The sequence below is a fragment of the Sminthopsis crassicaudata genome, chromosome X, assembly GCF_048593235.1.
Source record: "Sminthopsis crassicaudata isolate SCR6 chromosome X, ASM4859323v1, whole genome shotgun sequence".
NCBI classification, from domain to species: Eukaryota; Metazoa; Chordata; class Mammalia; order Dasyuromorphia; family Dasyuridae; genus Sminthopsis; species Sminthopsis crassicaudata.
In genome coordinates, this window is record NC_133623.1 from 72,266,133 (window position 1) to 72,283,169 (window position 17,037).

A 17,037-nucleotide genomic window follows, 5' to 3' on the forward strand; every position below is an offset into this window, starting at 1 on the left:
GATTGATGGGACTTCATTTTACAGATAAGGAAACTGAGGCCTAGAGAGATGATTGGCTTATGGCCACACAGGTAGTAGGTGAGTGTCTATGGTAAGATTTGCACAGAGACCCTCGGATTCTATAGCCAGTGATGAGATTTTGATGAGAAACTGAAATGCGAGAGACCCTTTTAGCTGCTTCCTCAGTGGCCTGGGGAAACTGAGAAAGGGCTTCAGCAAAGACAGGGATTCTCCCTGCAAGGGCTAAGTCATGACAGCCTAGAAGCCCGGGGCATGTCAGGATATCAGGTGACGGGTTGCTTTCAGTGGATTCATTTAGCCCAGTGTTTCTCAAAAGTCTTGTTCTCGGTTTCTATTCTATTAAAAAGTATTGAGGATCGGCCCAAGAGTTTTTGTTTGTGTGGGTCATATTTATAGATATTTACCATATTAAAATTTTAAAAAAACAATTTTGAATTTGTAGACCTTCCGAAAGGGTTTCATCTCCCCCCACTCAGGATTCTCTGGACCACACTTTGAGAGCCATTGATGTTCAGGAATCCAATTCCTGAACTCATGCTATAAGCCCCAAGAGTTATCCGTCATATATATTTTGGCAAGAATAGCTCTGGAACCCTTAAACACTGAAAGATGGGGTTGTTGTACTGAACCCAAGAACATGATGCTCTGAGCCATTAGCTTCATTCGTAGTGAGAACATCTTGTCACCTTGTACCATCTCAGGAGGATGAAGTCACTCAGTGACCCTTTCTGGCCACTGGACTGCAAAGGACTGTACCAACAGGCAGCTTTAGGCCCCAGGCAACAAAGAGGCCCCAAATTTCTACTTCAGTGAACGTGGCTCAGAGTACAAAATCCCCAAGCCACCTCAGCCCTGACATTGATCTGGCTTTCTATTTCAACCTCGTCTGGTGCTGGACAAAGGTGAAATTCAGCCGGGGAGCAGGTCCTGCTGAGTGTTCCCAGACCAGCGTTCCAGAGAACAGGAAGTTCGGCCTGTGAGGTCTTAAGGAGGTCATGTGGAAAGAGAAAATTGGCCGCTGCTTCAGGAAGGGTAGGCGAGGGGCTAAAGAACAGGTGGGATTTGAACAGTGGAAAGGAGGCACCTTAAGTTCAGGTCCACAGTGCCCGGCACACAGTAGGCGTACGACTGATGTTTGGGGACAGATAAATAGATTGAAAGCAAAGTGGCAACAAAGGCAAAATGTAGCCTACTTTGTTTAAGGAAGGGTAAGAATATTGGTTTGACTGGAGAAGTGGGATGGGGACATTGAAGAAACTGGAAGAAGACTAGCTCAGAGAGAGAGGAAGAGGGAGGGCTATTTAGGGTCTGGTCTGTGTAGATCCAGCTTCTTAGAAATCAACTCCCAGGAAGGTTGTCTTAAATCTGCCAATGAAGAGATTTCCGGGTTGGAGGGCCCCTTTCTGTCCCTGTTTTCTTCAAACTGGCAGCCTCTCGGGCATTTGTGGGGGTGTGAGACCGGCTCAAAGAAAAGGAGAAATACTGTCTTGTGGCAAAGGCTGGCTATTGGCCAAGGTGGTGGTCTATAGTTGCAGAACGAGGTGTACATTGTCAGACAGGGCCAACATGTTGGTTTGTTTCATTTAACTATACTACCTTGCTATAAAATCTTGGTGATTCCCTTCATCTCCAACAGAGCCCTCCCTTGTAGCAAAAACAAATAAGTGAATAAATGAAATAAACCAATATGGGCCATATCTGACAATTTATGCCTCATCTGCATCGCAGTCCACCGCCTCACCAGAAACAGAAGTCTTTCCTACAAGACAGCATTCCCCCCCCCTCTTTTTTTTGGTAAATCCTGGTGAATTTATGCCAGAAGGAATATCAGCTTCCATTTGTTGAGCACTTGAAGCTGTACAGATTGCTTGCCTGACAATCCCCCTGTGATTTAAGGGTGAATATCTCTGTTGTACAGATGAGGTAGTTGAGGCTCTGAGAGTGACTTGCATGGGTAAGTCTCTTTGCCTGTCTCTTTCCCACGCTGCCTCTCTGATAAGAGAAATGATTGAAACCAAGTAGAATGTGTCCAGGCTTTTTTTTTTCCTGAAAAGACAAGGATTTTGTTTAACTCTTTCAGCAGCCAGAGCAGACCTTGACCCTTGCCCTCTTGTGTTCTTCCATTTCCTTTCATACAGCTAAGAAGCAAGATGGGGCAGTTGCCATGGAGATGCAGCCTCTGAAGAGCGCTGAGGGTGGGGAGATGGAGGAACGAGAGAAGAAGAAAGCCAATGGCCCCAAAAAGGAAAAGTCTGTGCTTCAGGGGAAGCTCACAAAGCTGGCCGTGCAAATTGGAAAAGCAGGTATCAGCTGGGGATTCTTCTGTGAGTGCCTGCCCTGTGTGAGAAAGAATTGTGGGAGTGAATAAATAAATGAATTAAATGAAACAATCCTCATAAAAGATGAGACAGTATATGGTGGTGATGGTGGTGATTGTGGTGGTGTGGTACGGTGGGGCGTGTCCAGATAGTCCTGAACCTTAAGCCTTGCTAGACTGAACTTCTTGGGATCCCAGCTACTTCCTGTCCTTGGACCCAAGCCAAGGGCCATTTACCTGCGGGCCCGGGACGCTTGCTAAGACTTCCCCTCTCAATTGCTCAGCTGAATGTCCTGAGGTCCTGAGAGGGGCTAGCCGGGAGGTTCTGGACTTTTGGGCTTCCCTTTGCCTTCTGAGTTTCCACCGCCATCCCTGGTTGCCCTTTTCCATCTACCCTTTGTATCACCACATACACTCCCTGCTCATTTACATCTTTCTTATGGGATTTATTTACAAGCCAACTCAAAACAACATATCCACATGAGGCTGGGAGAATCGACATCCTGGCTTGGGTTTCCATAACACATGTTATACACATTATTTCATTGGTGCCTCACAACAACCCTGGAACATGGGTACTGTTATTATTCCCATTTTGTAGATGAGGACATTGAGGCAGGGTTGAGTAAGTGACTTGCTCAGGATGACACCACCCCACTGCCTTGATTGCTAAAAGAGAACTACCCAGTATGCTTCCAGTATCCTGCTCTATAGATGTAGCAAGCTGAGTAGAGTGGGACCCACTCTGCGTCTATCTCCCTTTGGCTCACCAGCTTCCTCATTGCTGTACATTAAGAATGGGATCATTTGTCTTAGATTGCGAGGAAAGCTCCTGGGGGCTCTGGCTTGAGCTCGCTGACTCATACTTCACATTTTCCTTGTAGTCTTTAGCGTGGGCTTCCCTGGCCCCCAGGCAGGCCCAGGTGGGGCCGGGCACCTGCTGTTGCCTTGGGATCCTGGGAAAGAAGGCTAAGTGGCATTGGGCCTCCCTGCACTTTGAACTTTTGTCCCGGGATTGATATGGGAGAGAACCCCCAAACTTAGGCCCTCCTGGCAGCCCACAGCTTCTGCTACCCAGAGACCCTGGTGTCATGTGGAGTCAGTGGAGAAGCTCACAGTATTGTGATCTCTCCTTAATCATGGCAGGCCTGCCACGTTATATTGGCAAAACCAATGCAGCGTGGCCAGTGTCACGGCCACACACCCCAACCGGTTTCCCATGCTTCCCCAACAGCAAAGCCAGTCTGCTGCTGTCACCCCCAAGTGACGCCCCTGTGCGGCCCAGATGAGGAATAAGGCCGATGGCTTCTGAACTTCCATTGCATTTAGAATGTAGCAGAAATACAATCACAGTCCCCTGCTGTTATTCTTCTTCATTTGGGGTTGAAGCAGCTGACATTAAGTGACTTGCCCAGGGTCACATAGCTAGTTGGTGACAAATATCTGAGACAACTCTTGAACTCGGGACTCCAGGGCCTTTGCCTTATCCACTGAAGCACCACCTAGCTGCCCCTCTTGTTACTCTACTCTAGCCCTTGTAGGACATGTGGCCAGGACTCCTTGGCTCGGTTCTCAGGTCTTTCAAGTCCAGAAGTCTGTGGGACTGCCCAAGGCTGAGCCTCCGGTACTGAATAGAACCCCTGATACTGAATAACACACTTAGAGACACCCAGCTTCATGTTGACCAAGCCCCGGTATTAAGGAGACTGCTCCCGATTGCGTCAGCCCCACACCCCCACCAGTGGGAGGTGACTGGGCCATTGCTTAGCTGCTGCCTGGACAACTGTAGGTGCAGTATCAGGAGGGGTAGGTGGCTCTTCTCCAATCCCCCAGCTAGATACTGATCATGGGATGCTGGCCTTTGAACTCTTAAGGACCAATGGGAAGATAGAAACACATTAGCCTCAGTAGGGTCAAGATTTCCCAGCAGGTGCTGTCAGGAGGCCGTTGGGCCAATATTCAGGGTCACTGGACCTGAGCAAAATGGGCACATGTTGATCATCTCAACAGATAGGGGCATTCTTCTGGAAGGGCCTGCGCTCTGACCTTCTGTCGTTTTTTGGCTGTTCATTTCAGTACCTGCCTAGGGCAAGAGCTCTTGCCCCAAGGTCCATAAACTTGGGGGGTTTTATTTTTAGAATATATTATTCAGAAATATTAAGATATAAAACCATATCTTAATAACTGGTTTCCTTTGTAATCTGATAGGGTTTTTTTTTCATTATTCTAAGAAAGGGTTCATAAGTGTCACCAGACTCATTTCCAAAAAAATCTATTACTGGGATATCTAGGAGGTGCAGTGGTTAGAGCACCAGCCCTGAAGTCAGGAGGACCTGAATTCAAATGTGGTCTCAAGACACTTAACACTTCCTAGCTGTGTGACCCTGGGCAAGTCACTTAACCCCAGCCTCAGGGAAAAAAAAAAGACTCTATTACACAAAAAATAAAAGAATGAAAAGAACTCTTATTCTAGTACCCCAACTCAAGGGATCATAAGGAACCTCCACTTCAGTTAGCATGAACAAGTGGCCTCCCAGTATGACTGTGTTTGGGCTGCAAAGAAGAGCTCCTACTCCCAATTTGGAGAGGAAGAGGGCTTTTGGAGTCCCAATCCAGCCAGGCAGTTGTCTCCAGTGTCTGAGTGGGCAGGAGCAGAGTCAAGGCATTACCAAACAGAATCAACATCCCTTCCTGGGATTTAGTTTGCAAGAAGGAAAAGGCCAAGAGGAACAGGTTCAGATTTTCCCACATAGGGTCAAGGAACCACGGGGAAGGCTGAAGACATGCTTGTGTCCCCAAGGACTGCTGGGAGCCATCTGCTTTTCAAGGCCACCCATGCAGGACTAAGGGGCCATGCTGCCATCTTGCATCTCACCCATCTCTTCCTCCAGGCGCCAGCATACAACTCAGTCAAATCTCGTAACAGATTGTTTTTCATTCCCAAACCTCCACATAATCAAGGTGTTCACGTCTCAGTCAAAGGCTTATTTGTTTGAAACCCTTTTGCCCGACCGCACTCCAGTCCAGGTACCCCCAGCGGCTGGCAAAGTCCAGCAGGGAGACAAAATCTCTCTCCACTTGTTTGTGCGCAGTCCTTAAGCTAAGAATGGCAGTGTAAAAGCTATTCTTAGCTCCTGGGCCCCACAAAACAGGTGGCAGGCTGGATCTGGCCCGCAGACGAGAGTTTGCTAGGCACCGCTCTGTTAAACCAGGAATTTGAACCAAATGCAGTGGTGACCCTCTCCCCTCCCCCCCGGCCCAAACAAACGAGATTCGTTTGCTGAGACCGAACTGGGACCCAATATGAATGCGGGGCCAAATAATGGCTCTCCCCCCTCCCCAAAAAAAAAGCCCACAAACAAACCTAGTGAATCTATTTATACCGCAAGCAAGTTTGATTGGTTTTTTCTATAACTATTGAAGTGGAAAGAAACGCCAGAGTGTTCAAAAGAGTCACCAAGCCAAGCCCGGACTACAGCAGTGTTCCATTTGGTATCACATTTTTGTAAATAGAAATCCGACTTTAAATGTATTTAGGGAACTCTTTATTCAGAGGAATCCTGTTGTGAATCCTTTTCTCGAGCTAATAACATCCTTCTAATTGGTCTTTTGTGTAAATGTACCACGATCCCCTCCCCATTTGCAGGGTGCTATTCTGGAAGCCCCTGCTAACAGGCGAGCAGGAATGAATGCTCCGGGGTTCGCTCCTCACATGGAAGGTTGCCTCCCCCAGCTGCCCACTGGCTTGCCACGGGCTCTTTCTATTCTTCTTGCAGGGGGGGGAAAGCTTCTGTCGAGTGCTGTCTTCACCCCCCCTCTCCAATACTGGCTAACCTCCCCTTTCAACAGGAAGTTCCCCACCACCACCATACACCCACCACCACCTCCACCCTCCACTTCCACGGCCTCTACTGGCCAGTCTCCCACCACCACTACCAACACCACCATCTACAGGCAGCTCGCGGGACTGCCGGGCTGTCAGAGGCAGTGGGTGGGCAGGGGCCGGAACAGCCTCAGGAAACAGAAGGCCCTTGAATGAGTCAGGGTACACAGTGAATACTTGAAACCTCCCATCCGAGATCTTCAAGGTTTCCAGTATTGGCCCAAATCACACAAGGGGACGGTTCCCATTTGACGATGACAGTGAGAACCCGAGTTAGAGGTACACCCAGGGCTATGCCGAAGGTTTAGCAGCCACGGATCTGGGGGGGAAAGATGGCAGATGTGCTTACTACACGCTCTAAAGTTTAATCTACATTATCAGCATTTTCCCATCACTCTGAGACTAGAAAACAATCAACAGAACAAAACACCGAGCTCTAATCGGTATCAAGCTGCTGGTTTCTGAGGTATAAATAAATGCTCCCACTGAAAAGGTAACAATCTGGCTGTCCTCCAGCATAGCCCTGGGTACACCTGTCTTCCCTACCTCACCCTAAATGCGAGTGGCCCTACGCACTTCATACAATGGTGTCTGATTATTTCTTTTCTCCTTTTCCTCTGCTTCTCTCCCTCCACCCCTACCCTGGACTGCCACTGGTTGGTAGGTTTGGTGATGTCCGCATTCACCGTTGTCATCCTGGTCATCTACTTCGTGATCCACAACTTCGTCATCGGCGGCCGGACGTGGCTCTCCAATTGCACACCTGTCTACGTGCAGTACTTTGTCAAGTTCTTCATCATCGGGGTCACTGTCTTGGTTGTTGCTGTTCCTGAAGGACTGCCGCTAGCTGTCACCATCTCCCTTGCATACTCCGTCAAGGTAAGGGGCTGCCACCCCTAACCCAACCGCCACCCTGAGGAAGCTTGCCTCGTGTAATAGGCCAACGCATTCCTTAAACCAGTGCCCATGGCACATTGGAGGGCTACCCTCTTCCCCTAGGAGACTATGCTCTTTGTGAGAGCAGGGACCATAGCTGATCAGCACTTTGTGTGACATTCAGTAATCAACCAATCAAGAAGCATTTATGAATGTCTACTATATGTCTGTTTTTCAGCCAAACTGGTCTTCTTGTTCTTCTTTACATGGCGTTCAATCTATGTCTGTATGTCAAGTAGTGCGCTGGCTGCTGCAGAATCAAAAAAAAAAAAAAACTTAGAACAGTTTCCTGTCCTCGAGGAGGTTACATCTTATCAGGGGAAATAGTCCCATATACATACAAATAGATGCCAAGTAAAAATGAGGTCAGTGTGCAGGAGGCGGGGAGGTCTGGGATGACCTGATGAAAGACGTAGTCCTTGAGCTGAGCTTGGACAGACTCTAGGGATTCTAAGAGGCCGTGGTGAAAAGAAATTCCATTTCAAGCCTGTAGGACAGCCTATGCAAAGGCGTGGAGAGAGGAGATTGAGTGCCATGGAAAGAACGAGAAGACCAGTTTGGCTGAAAAACAGAATAATGTGCAAAAAAGTCTACAAATGTGGACTGGAGCCGGGTGGTAACATAGGAGTCTGTAGTTTATCTTAAAGGCAAGGGGGAATCCCCTGAATTTCCTGAGCCCAGGAATTATGTCGTCAACACTGTTGACTACTTGAGGAACGTCACTGTGGTATCCAGAAGATGGCTTGGAGTGGGGAGATGGTAGTCCACGTGAGAGGTGAGGAGGATCCAAAATAGGGAGATCTGCCTTTCCTGGTAGGCTCCATGCTTAGCACAGTGCCTGGCACACAGTAAGAGCTTAATAAATGCTCAGTAAGCCAACTGAGCATGAGGAGGCATTTAGTGAGAATTTCTCCAAATTAAATCTTCATTTTCCCTAGGACGTTCACATTTTCATTGTAGACATACATTTTTTCATTGTAGAATAATCGCCGTGGGCCAGCAGCCCCCAGTAAACAAACCAAGGTCCTTTCAGTCCTGAGCCTCAGTAAACTTTAGGCCTTTTTCAGCCCAGGGCAGAAGTCTGTCATCACATGGCTGGGTGCCTTTATAGTCTTATGGTCTATTTCCTATGAATGCTTGTTTCCTTTTCTATTATAATATCCTACGTGATATTATAATACGGTATACAGTATTGCACAATAATACAAAAAATCTTTATTAAACACCTGCTATGGGCCAGGCACTAAGCCGAGTGCTGGGAATACAAAAAGAGACTTAAGACAGTCCCCACCCTCAAGGAGTCTACAATATGATGAGAAAAGCAACATTCAAACCAATACATACAAGCTCTCGACAGGATAAATAGGGGAAAAAATGACCAATGGGAAGGCACCGGAATGAAGAGAACTCTGGGAAGACTTCCTATAGGATGTGGGGTTTTAGTCGGGACTTGAAGGAAGCCAGGGAGGTCAGGAGTCCGTGTTGAGGAGGGAGAACATTCTAGGCCTGGAGAACAGCCAGAGAGAACGTCTGGAGCAGCAAGATGGAGGGTCTTGTTTTTTGAACAGCAAGGAGGCTGGTGTGACTGGATAAAAATATGGGAACTGAACTAGATGTTTTCTAAAATCCCTTCCAGGTCTACAAGCATTTAATCTCTATGACTGGCCCGCAAAGCCAAAAAGTACTGTCTAGGATACTCTAGAGATGCTTAGAAAGCTTTCTCTAAAAAGCCTTTTTTCCCTTCCCACCTACTGGCAAATCTCTCCCCGCTTCCAGCCAGAATTATGATGGAGGTGGTCGAGTCAGTCCCCAAGAGAGGAAGGGAGAATCCAAAATCGTAGAATAAAATCAGGACATCCTAGACTGGAATCTTCAAAGCCCAAAATAGCATCGTTCGGTTGGAAAGGGCCCCAAGAGTCTAAGGCATCCAAGAGAGATGTTCATTGATTTTCCTTAGGAAGAAATCTGAAGCTGGAGACTCCATACTCTCCCTCGGTTACCTGTCCCATTGTTTAATCTTGCCAACAGGCCCCAATTCCTTACTTCTGTTTGCCCCGCTCACTAACTCTGAAGAGCTCCCTGGCACTTGGGACATTGGCAAGGAGGCATTTTTAGAGCACTGGTCAAAGGTTAATCTTGAATTTTATAGAGAAGGGAATGAATTTGCAAACTATAATTTATGGGTGGTCCACGGGACATTTAGAGATGCCTCCTCACCAGGAGTTATTTCATGTGATGAAGGGAAATCCCTCCATCTCAAATGCTTTTGCTCCAGAGAGTACCCATCAATTACAGCCAGTTGTTAGGCCATGTTAATATTTCTCTTTGGCCCTAATAAACTGTTTATTTGACTAATAACTGCTGTGCCCATTCGGAACTGTTAACGTTACAAAATGATGTTTTAACGTTTTACATATATTGAATTGCTTGCCATCTAGGGGAGGGGGTTCGGGGCAAGGGGGAGAAAATCTGAAACATAAGGTGTCAAATTATCCCTGCATATGTTTTGGAAAATAAAAAGCTTTTTAAAAAATGACATTTTTAAGAGCCTGGCTCTTATGAAGGGTTTGGGCTTTTTCGGTGGTGGTTGTTCCCAAGGCTATTTCAGAGATACCTTTGTGAGGGTTAACTCCCTACTGAGGACAGTTAGATGAGCCTCACAATTAACGTCCCCTTTGATTTGCAGAAAATGATGAAAGATAACAACCTCGTTCGCCACCTGGACGCCTGTGAGACCATGGGCAATGCTACGGCTATCTGCTCTGACAAGACAGGAACACTCACCACCAATCGCATGACAGTCGTTCAGTCCTATGTGGGTGACACTCACTACAAAGAGATCCCTGATCCAAACAACCTGAACCCCAAAATCCTGGATCTCCTTGTCCACGCCATTTCCATTAACAGTGCCTACACCACCAAAGTGCTAGTAAGTCTGGGAACGAGTTCGGGAAGGAGGGATGGGCAGAGGCTGCAGCCTGGGATGGGAGGTTACTCCAGTTGGGGCCAAGTCCTCACTGTGCCTAGGTTAAGAACTGTGTAATGAGAGCTCTCCAACAATGGACGTGTCTCTTTAGGCGGAGAACTCTTGGTCATTAGAAAAGATCAGTGACCACCAGTCAGGAAGCTGTTGTGGGAATCCCTGTCCCCCCCAGGTCCCCACCAGCTACTTGATCCTAGAGTTCTGAGGGCTCATGGAGTGGAAAGTGACCTTAAGCGCTTGAAAATCTCTGACATGCTGAATATAGACTAAATCCTTACAGTGTGTTCTCCAAACACGAAAGTGCCTTCAGTTTGTGAAATGAATCTTTCCTCTGCTTTTACCGTTTCTCCAAATTCAGCCAAACCAAATCAAGTTGAAAGATGAATTGTTGTTTGTTTAATCCCCCTGCCTCTCAGTCTCCATAGCTTCGGCAGGCCTCAATTCCCAAACTTTTCCTCAATGGCACCATTGGGGAGATCAAAAAAGGAAGAGGCTCAGGGAGCTCCCCATCTAACGAGGGAGACAAGAGAGACCCAAGGAAGGGGATGAGGCCGCAAAATCTCGGAGCCGGGAGGGACTCGAGCATCATCTAGTCCTACCCATTCAAAAAACGAGAGTCCCTCTATAGCTTGCCCTTCAAACCCTCACATCCTAAGGCACCTTGGAGCACTTCAGATTGTTAGGAAGCTAAAATCCCACTCTGGCTACTCCTAGTTTGTCCCTCTGGGGTAGAGCTGAACGAGCCTGCTCCTCTTTTCCTGTGACAGGGCTGGAGTAGCTTTCCCTCTCACCTGGTGCTGGGCCAGCAGCTGGATTCCCTAGAATGCCTGGGAAAACATGTGGGTGGTGGGCCAGGGAGTGTGTGCTGGGTGAGAACGGTGGGCCAAGATTCCCTGGCCTGACAAGTTGATTGTCCTTCTCCCCCCAGCCTCCAGAGAAGGAAGGAGCCCTCCCACGTCAGGTCGGCAATAAAACAGAGTGCGCCCTGCTGGGTTTTGTCCTGGACTTGAAACAGGACTTCCAGCCGGTGCGGGACCAGATCCCCGAGCAGAAGCTTTACAAGGTTTATACCTTCAACTCTGTCCGCAAGTCAATGAGCACTGTCATCTGCATGCCCGATGGTGGCTTCCGACTGTTCAGCAAAGGAGCTTCAGAAATCCTTCTCAAAAAGTGAGTAGTGGCTCCCTGCCTTCTCCTAGGCTTTGAGGCCGTCATTTATTCCTGCGTTCCTGTATTCCAGTACTGATTCCCCACTACCTACTGTGAAAGTCTGCTTTTTCAGCCTGGCATTCAAAGCCCTCTGCCATCTGGCCTTCCATTTCTACCTCCAGCGTCACAACTGATTCCCCTCTTCTCCAGGCAGGCCACCCTCACATCCCTCTAGCTACACACCCAGAGAAAGAGATACAAAGAGCAAGAGACAGAGGTAGTGTTGCCTTGAACGTTAGGTGACTCTCCCCAGAGTCATATTGCTAGTATGTGTCAGAGGTAATACTCAAACCTACATGCTCTTTCTTCAGATCCAATACTCTCCATCACATGGATGGGACTTGACCTGGGCTTTGAAGGACAGGAAGGAGGGCAAATGGCAGAATGGGCCTCATGTCCCGAGTTTTTCTTTCCAAGGAAGGAGGTTATGAGAAAGAGAAGGGGTCGATAGATGCAACTTAGGCCTTTTGGAAAATGAAATTATCATTAAGGCAAGGCGAGAAGTTATTCAATCCTCTCTTTCGGTCAAAACAAGTTCCAATGGATATCCGGATAATTTAAGTCCCCTGTCATTACTGTATCATTCCTCTGGGCCAGTTTTGTGGTCTGTTTCTTACACTTTTCATCTATGTCCTCTTTCTGTCCAGGTAGTCTGTAGTACACTCCAATGACAAGACTGCTTTTGTTTCTCTCTCCTTTGATCTTGTCTCAAATGCTATCTGCCAAGCTTCCTCCCTCATCCTGCTTTCTGGATCTTCTCCCACAAGTATATATTTTTAATATTCATTGCTACCTCTGACCCCATGGCCTATCCTGGTTTTTTTGAATAAGGTATACCCTTTCACAATCTAGTCATGGATTTCATCCCACCAAATCTCAGTAACACCCGTGAGGTTAGGTTTGCCCTGTTGCATTTAGGACTTCTACTTTCTCTTGCTTGTTGCCTAAACTTTGGGCCTTTGGGTTTACATGTTTGAGTGGTGGCTTTTATATCTAGTTCCTTCCTTGGACTCTGTTTCCTGTGAACTGTTGGGTGCTACTCTCCTCTCTGTGATTTTGGTAGGTAGTTTTCTCCCTCCCCACACTTAGTTAGTTTAAAGCCTTTTTGAGTCAAATTGCAAAACATCAAATAAATATATCCTCACCACCTTTGTTAGGTATACTCCATCCCCGTCCAAAAACCTGTCATTCCTACCTTTTAAGCTGTGTCTCAGAAGTCCAAATCCCATCCTCAAATTCCATCTTCTTAGCTAGCTGCTCATTTCCCAAAGCAATTTTTTCTGCTCTGTATTCTTTGCTTTCAAGAGGCTTTCTGGTTTGGCCCAAAACCCTGAAAGTCTTTCCCTCCCAGATTGATTTTATTTTCTTTTTTGACTTTGCCTCATTTTTACCTAGCCTAAATCACTAAATGGGTGTTGCCTCAGACAAACCGAGCCATAGGAAAGATCTTAACTTTAAAAGGCCAAAGATTCCCACTGCATCCAAGGCCACCTCCACTTATCCTGATCTATATCTTGTTGCTGGACCCAGATGGCTCTGGGTGACTTTGCATAGCCTAAATCCATTTTACTTGCAAGTCATTAAGGACACTGTCATTCCCATTGTCATTGAGGACAAACAACAATAAGGATAGGCGGAAGGGAGGAAAGTCCTACTGGTGCTGTGGTTGAACTAGACAATTTGTAAGGAATGTTAGATGCTTTGAATTTTTAAAATTAGGATTTTAAAAAATTTTATGACAGAAAAAGACCTTTGGTATTTCTCCACTTGAATTCCAACCAGCCAAAAACCTACTCATTGGTAACACTTCTCAAAACTACATTTGGCAAAAACCTTACAGGAATTGAGGAACACAGGGCAGATTTGATTCTCACCAACTCAGACTGTTTCATCAATTTTGCTTTTTTGTTTTTCCCTTCACCCTACCCACTCCTTTCCTCTACTTCTGTCACTTCTCCAGATGCACCAATATCTTAAACAACAATGGAGAGCTCCGCAGCTTCCGTCCTCGGGACAGGGATGAGATGGTGAAGAAGGTCATTGAGCCAATGGCCTGTGATGGCTTACGTACCATCTGCATTGCCTACAGGGACTTTTCTGCAGGCCAGGAGCCCGAATGGGACAATGAGAATGAAATTGTGGGAGAACTCACCTGCATTGCTGTTGTGGGCATTGAAGATCCCGTTCGACCTGAGGTAGGGATTTAATCAGAAGAAAATCTACCATTTCAATTGAACTTTAATGTTTACAAAGTGCTTTTCTCCCAAGATAGCATAAAGTATTTTTAGCTCTGTTTTTCAAAGGAAAGCCAGAAAGGTAAAATGGCTTGCTCACATGTTTTCAGATGCCAGTTCCTGGGTTCTTTCTACTATGCCATGATACTTTTTATAATTCACATTTTTCCAACATCCTGAATTACTCCTCTACCTCTTCAACCATTAAACCTCTCTTCTTCCCTCAAGAAGCAGTTAATAGCATTTGACATTGAGGGGCATTAATCTGTGCCTATATCTGTATGTCTTGCTCCAAAGGATATTCTCTAATGTTGTTAATATGAAAATGTAGAATGGTACCTTTTATCCACTCCCTAACCCAGACTACCAAATGTACTTTTTTCTAGATTGTCATAGAAGGAGCAGATAGGAAGAAAATATAAATAGAGACTAGAAATTTTCATTAAATCCTTGGGTAATTGTAATGAGGTCTTTATCAGAACCTTTGACTGTAAAAATGTTTTCCCAGTTTATTGCTTCCCTGCTAATCTTGTCTGCATTAGTTTTGTTTGGACAAAATCTTTTTAACTTGATATAATCAAAATTTTCTATTTTGTGACCAATAATGATCTCTAGTTCTTCTTTGGTCGCAAATTCCTTCTTCCTCCACAGGTCTGAGAGGTAAACTATCCTATGTTCTTCTAATTTATTTATACATAAGCGTGTTCCCTAAAAGGAACCTTCTGCTCCAGTGTGGCTGATCTCTGCCCTGAATTTGGAGTCAGAACAAGTGTTTGAATCTCACATTTTTTACTTCTAATCCAGATGGTCTTAGGCAAGTCCCTTCAACTCCCTGATAAGTTTCTTAAAATGAGGGAGTCAAACAAAATGACTTCTAAGCCCCTTCCAGTCTCTGGAGCCCATCTATGTCAGACTAATTCCTCCCTTGCACCAACTATTCCAGCCAGAATGCCCCACCTCCTCTTTTCTGCTCTTCCTAATCCAAGCCACAGTTTAAGCCCTACTTCTTTCAGGAAGCCTTAGCTTATCAACTAAGGGTATCCCCTATTGCTTTCTTGCTCCTCAGCTCTTCTGAACCTTAACATTTGTAATTCAGGGTTTGGTCCTCAGTTGCCCACTGGGTGTTGTTTGTGGGTATCTTCCCAATCAAACTGGGACCCCTCTTAGAATAAGTCCCAAGCTTCCTCTTCCATGTACTCCCCTCACTGAGCTCAGGACTAGGCACACAGTATAAATTCATAGAATACTTGGTTGATTGATGGGCTGACATTTGTGACTTTTGAACCTGGGGGATGCAGTCTATTGATAGTGACCGTGGCTCTTCTGAGACCCTCATCAAAGGTTATATCCTGGCCCTGGAGAACCATAGGGATGGAACCAGGAGTAAGTAGGCTTGGCATATCCTAGGTTCTGAAAGTGGTGGATTTTTAATTTTAAGCATTTGTCTTCTTTTTGGACAGAGTAATGATTCAACTGGAGTTGAACAACATGGGCCTAGGGGAAAAAAGAAGTCAATGAAAGAGACAGACAAACACAGACACAGGCAGAGGCAAAGACAGAGACAGATAGAGACATGGAGATACCAAACAACCATGGAGTATTGAAATCAGGAGAAACCTTGAGCTCATCTACTCCAAATCCTTCATTTTATAGGAGAGGAAACTGAAGCCCAGAGAGAGAAGGTAGCTTCACTGAGACCACACAGCAAGCTAGGGACAGAACTGAGACTTCTTTTCATAAGCCATTCCTTTGCTCTTGAATGCCATCTCTTCAGGAAGCCTTCTCTGAGCACCCAAGAGAGGAAGCTCAGAATCCCTGGGTTTGGGTTCTAATTCTGCCACCAACTAGCTGTGTGACCTCGAGCAGATAACCTCTCTCCTCTTGGTCTCCTCCAAAGTCACAGAGCATTCGCTGACTTTGCTTTTCATGGCCTTTCCTTGTTTCCTTTTTTTTCCAGATAATGTTTTCCATTCATTATTTGCTCTGTGTTCCCTCATTTATTTTTGTATTAAGCTCTTGACATTCCAAACGGGTTCTTTGGGGGGCTTTGAAGGAGAGACTTGCAAACTTTTCCACTTGGATGTTTGGATTGGGGTTGGCTGTACTTAGACCCACCCCTCCCCCAAACATAAAGGTCCCACCTCTGTCGGGCCAAGTAAATGGGCTCCTGTTAAACACCTAAAAGGAAGATATTCATAGCAACATGGCCTCATTCTGCCAAGACCTTTCAGGATCGTAAACATGCTCTGAATAACTGGCCGCTTGTTGGCCTCAAACATGGTCCCCTCTCCATGTTTGGTGTTTGCCTATGTGTGCTTCTGTGCTTGGGCATGCAGAGTTAACCAATGCGGCTGCCGCCCTTTACCGACAGCTGTGGAGCTGACCTCCCTGGGCCCCTGAGCCTTGAATGCTCCCCCTACTCTCCTAGACTGAGAATGTTCAAGCCAGAATGTACTTTGGAGCCCTTCCAGGCCACCTTTCTCTATTTAACACTTGGGGACCCCAAGAGCCGGAGAAAAAAGATGGCCAGCTCAAAGTACCCAGCCCCAAGGTAACACAGGTGAGACTCAAAACTCAAGTCTCCTGACTTTCAGTTCAGGGCCTCCCCCGTGACACAGTGGTGCCTTGGAAATCACAAGAGTTGAAGCCGGTTCAGCATAGCCAGCATGTGTGTAGCATCCACTATGTGCCACGCACCTCTTCAGATGCTGAGGTACAAACATAAAAAAAAAACCAAGAATCCATCTCCACACTTAAGAGGTTTTCATTTCTTCAGGCTTAGCGTGGGGAGGATGTATAATGGATACACTTACAAATAAATAAGCTGCATCTCAGAAGGAAAAAGGTGTAAAAGCTTCCTGCAGAAGGTAACACAAGAATCAGGTTTTAAAGGAAGCCAAGGATAGCAAGAGTGGAGAACCATGGGTGCACAATATTTTGTATACTGTCAGACCTAGTTACTGTTCTTTAGTTTTGTTATCATGATGTGTCTTCCATTTCTTATACTCTTTCTTACAAAGTATGGCTTGCTAGACGGGAAAAGAGAGCGAAACATTGGAAACTGGAAGTGACGTAAGAAAGAGATATGAAAAGGAATACAGAAAGAGGAATTGGATGGAGTCCAAATTAGAGAAAAGAGAGACTTGAAGCAGGGAGACCAAGTAGGAGGCTGTTACTAGAGTCCAGATGTCATCCATGTGAGTAGAGAGAAATGGACCAGTGGGAGAGATGTTATGGACTTAGCAACTGACTGGATATGGGGAAGGGAAGGAGGATGACTCTGAGAGTTCAAACCGGGGACACTAGAAAGATGGTGGTGTCCTCATAGAAACAGGTACGCTGGAAGGAGGAGGAAGTTTGGAGGGTAGCGTGGGAGGTCATGAGTTCTGTTTTCAACATGTTGGGTTTCAGATGGCATCCCGTTTGAGAAGTCCCCAAAGTAGCTATTCATGCG

The 17,037-nt window shown here is 46.2% G+C and overlaps 1 protein-coding gene across 9 annotated transcripts in view; it reads left to right on the forward strand.

The window, feature by feature from the left end:
* The window catches only part of ATP2B3 (ATPase plasma membrane Ca2+ transporting 3), a 121,869-nt gene that overhangs the window by 50,555 nt on the left and 54,277 nt on the right, over positions 1 to 17,037 (forward strand). For all 9 annotated transcript variants that reach the window (XM_074276983.1, XM_074276991.1, XM_074276984.1 and 6 more), the window contains 5 exons: positions 2,160 to 2,324; positions 6,886 to 7,100; positions 9,844 to 10,086; positions 11,069 to 11,310; positions 13,310 to 13,544. In XM_074276983.1, coding sequence (XP_074133084.1) covers positions 2,160 to 2,324; positions 6,886 to 7,100; positions 9,844 to 10,086; positions 11,069 to 11,310; positions 13,310 to 13,544 — 1,100 coding nt within the window. The remainder of the gene's footprint in view (positions 1 to 2,159; positions 2,325 to 6,885; positions 7,101 to 9,843; positions 10,087 to 11,068; positions 11,311 to 13,309; positions 13,545 to 17,037) is intronic.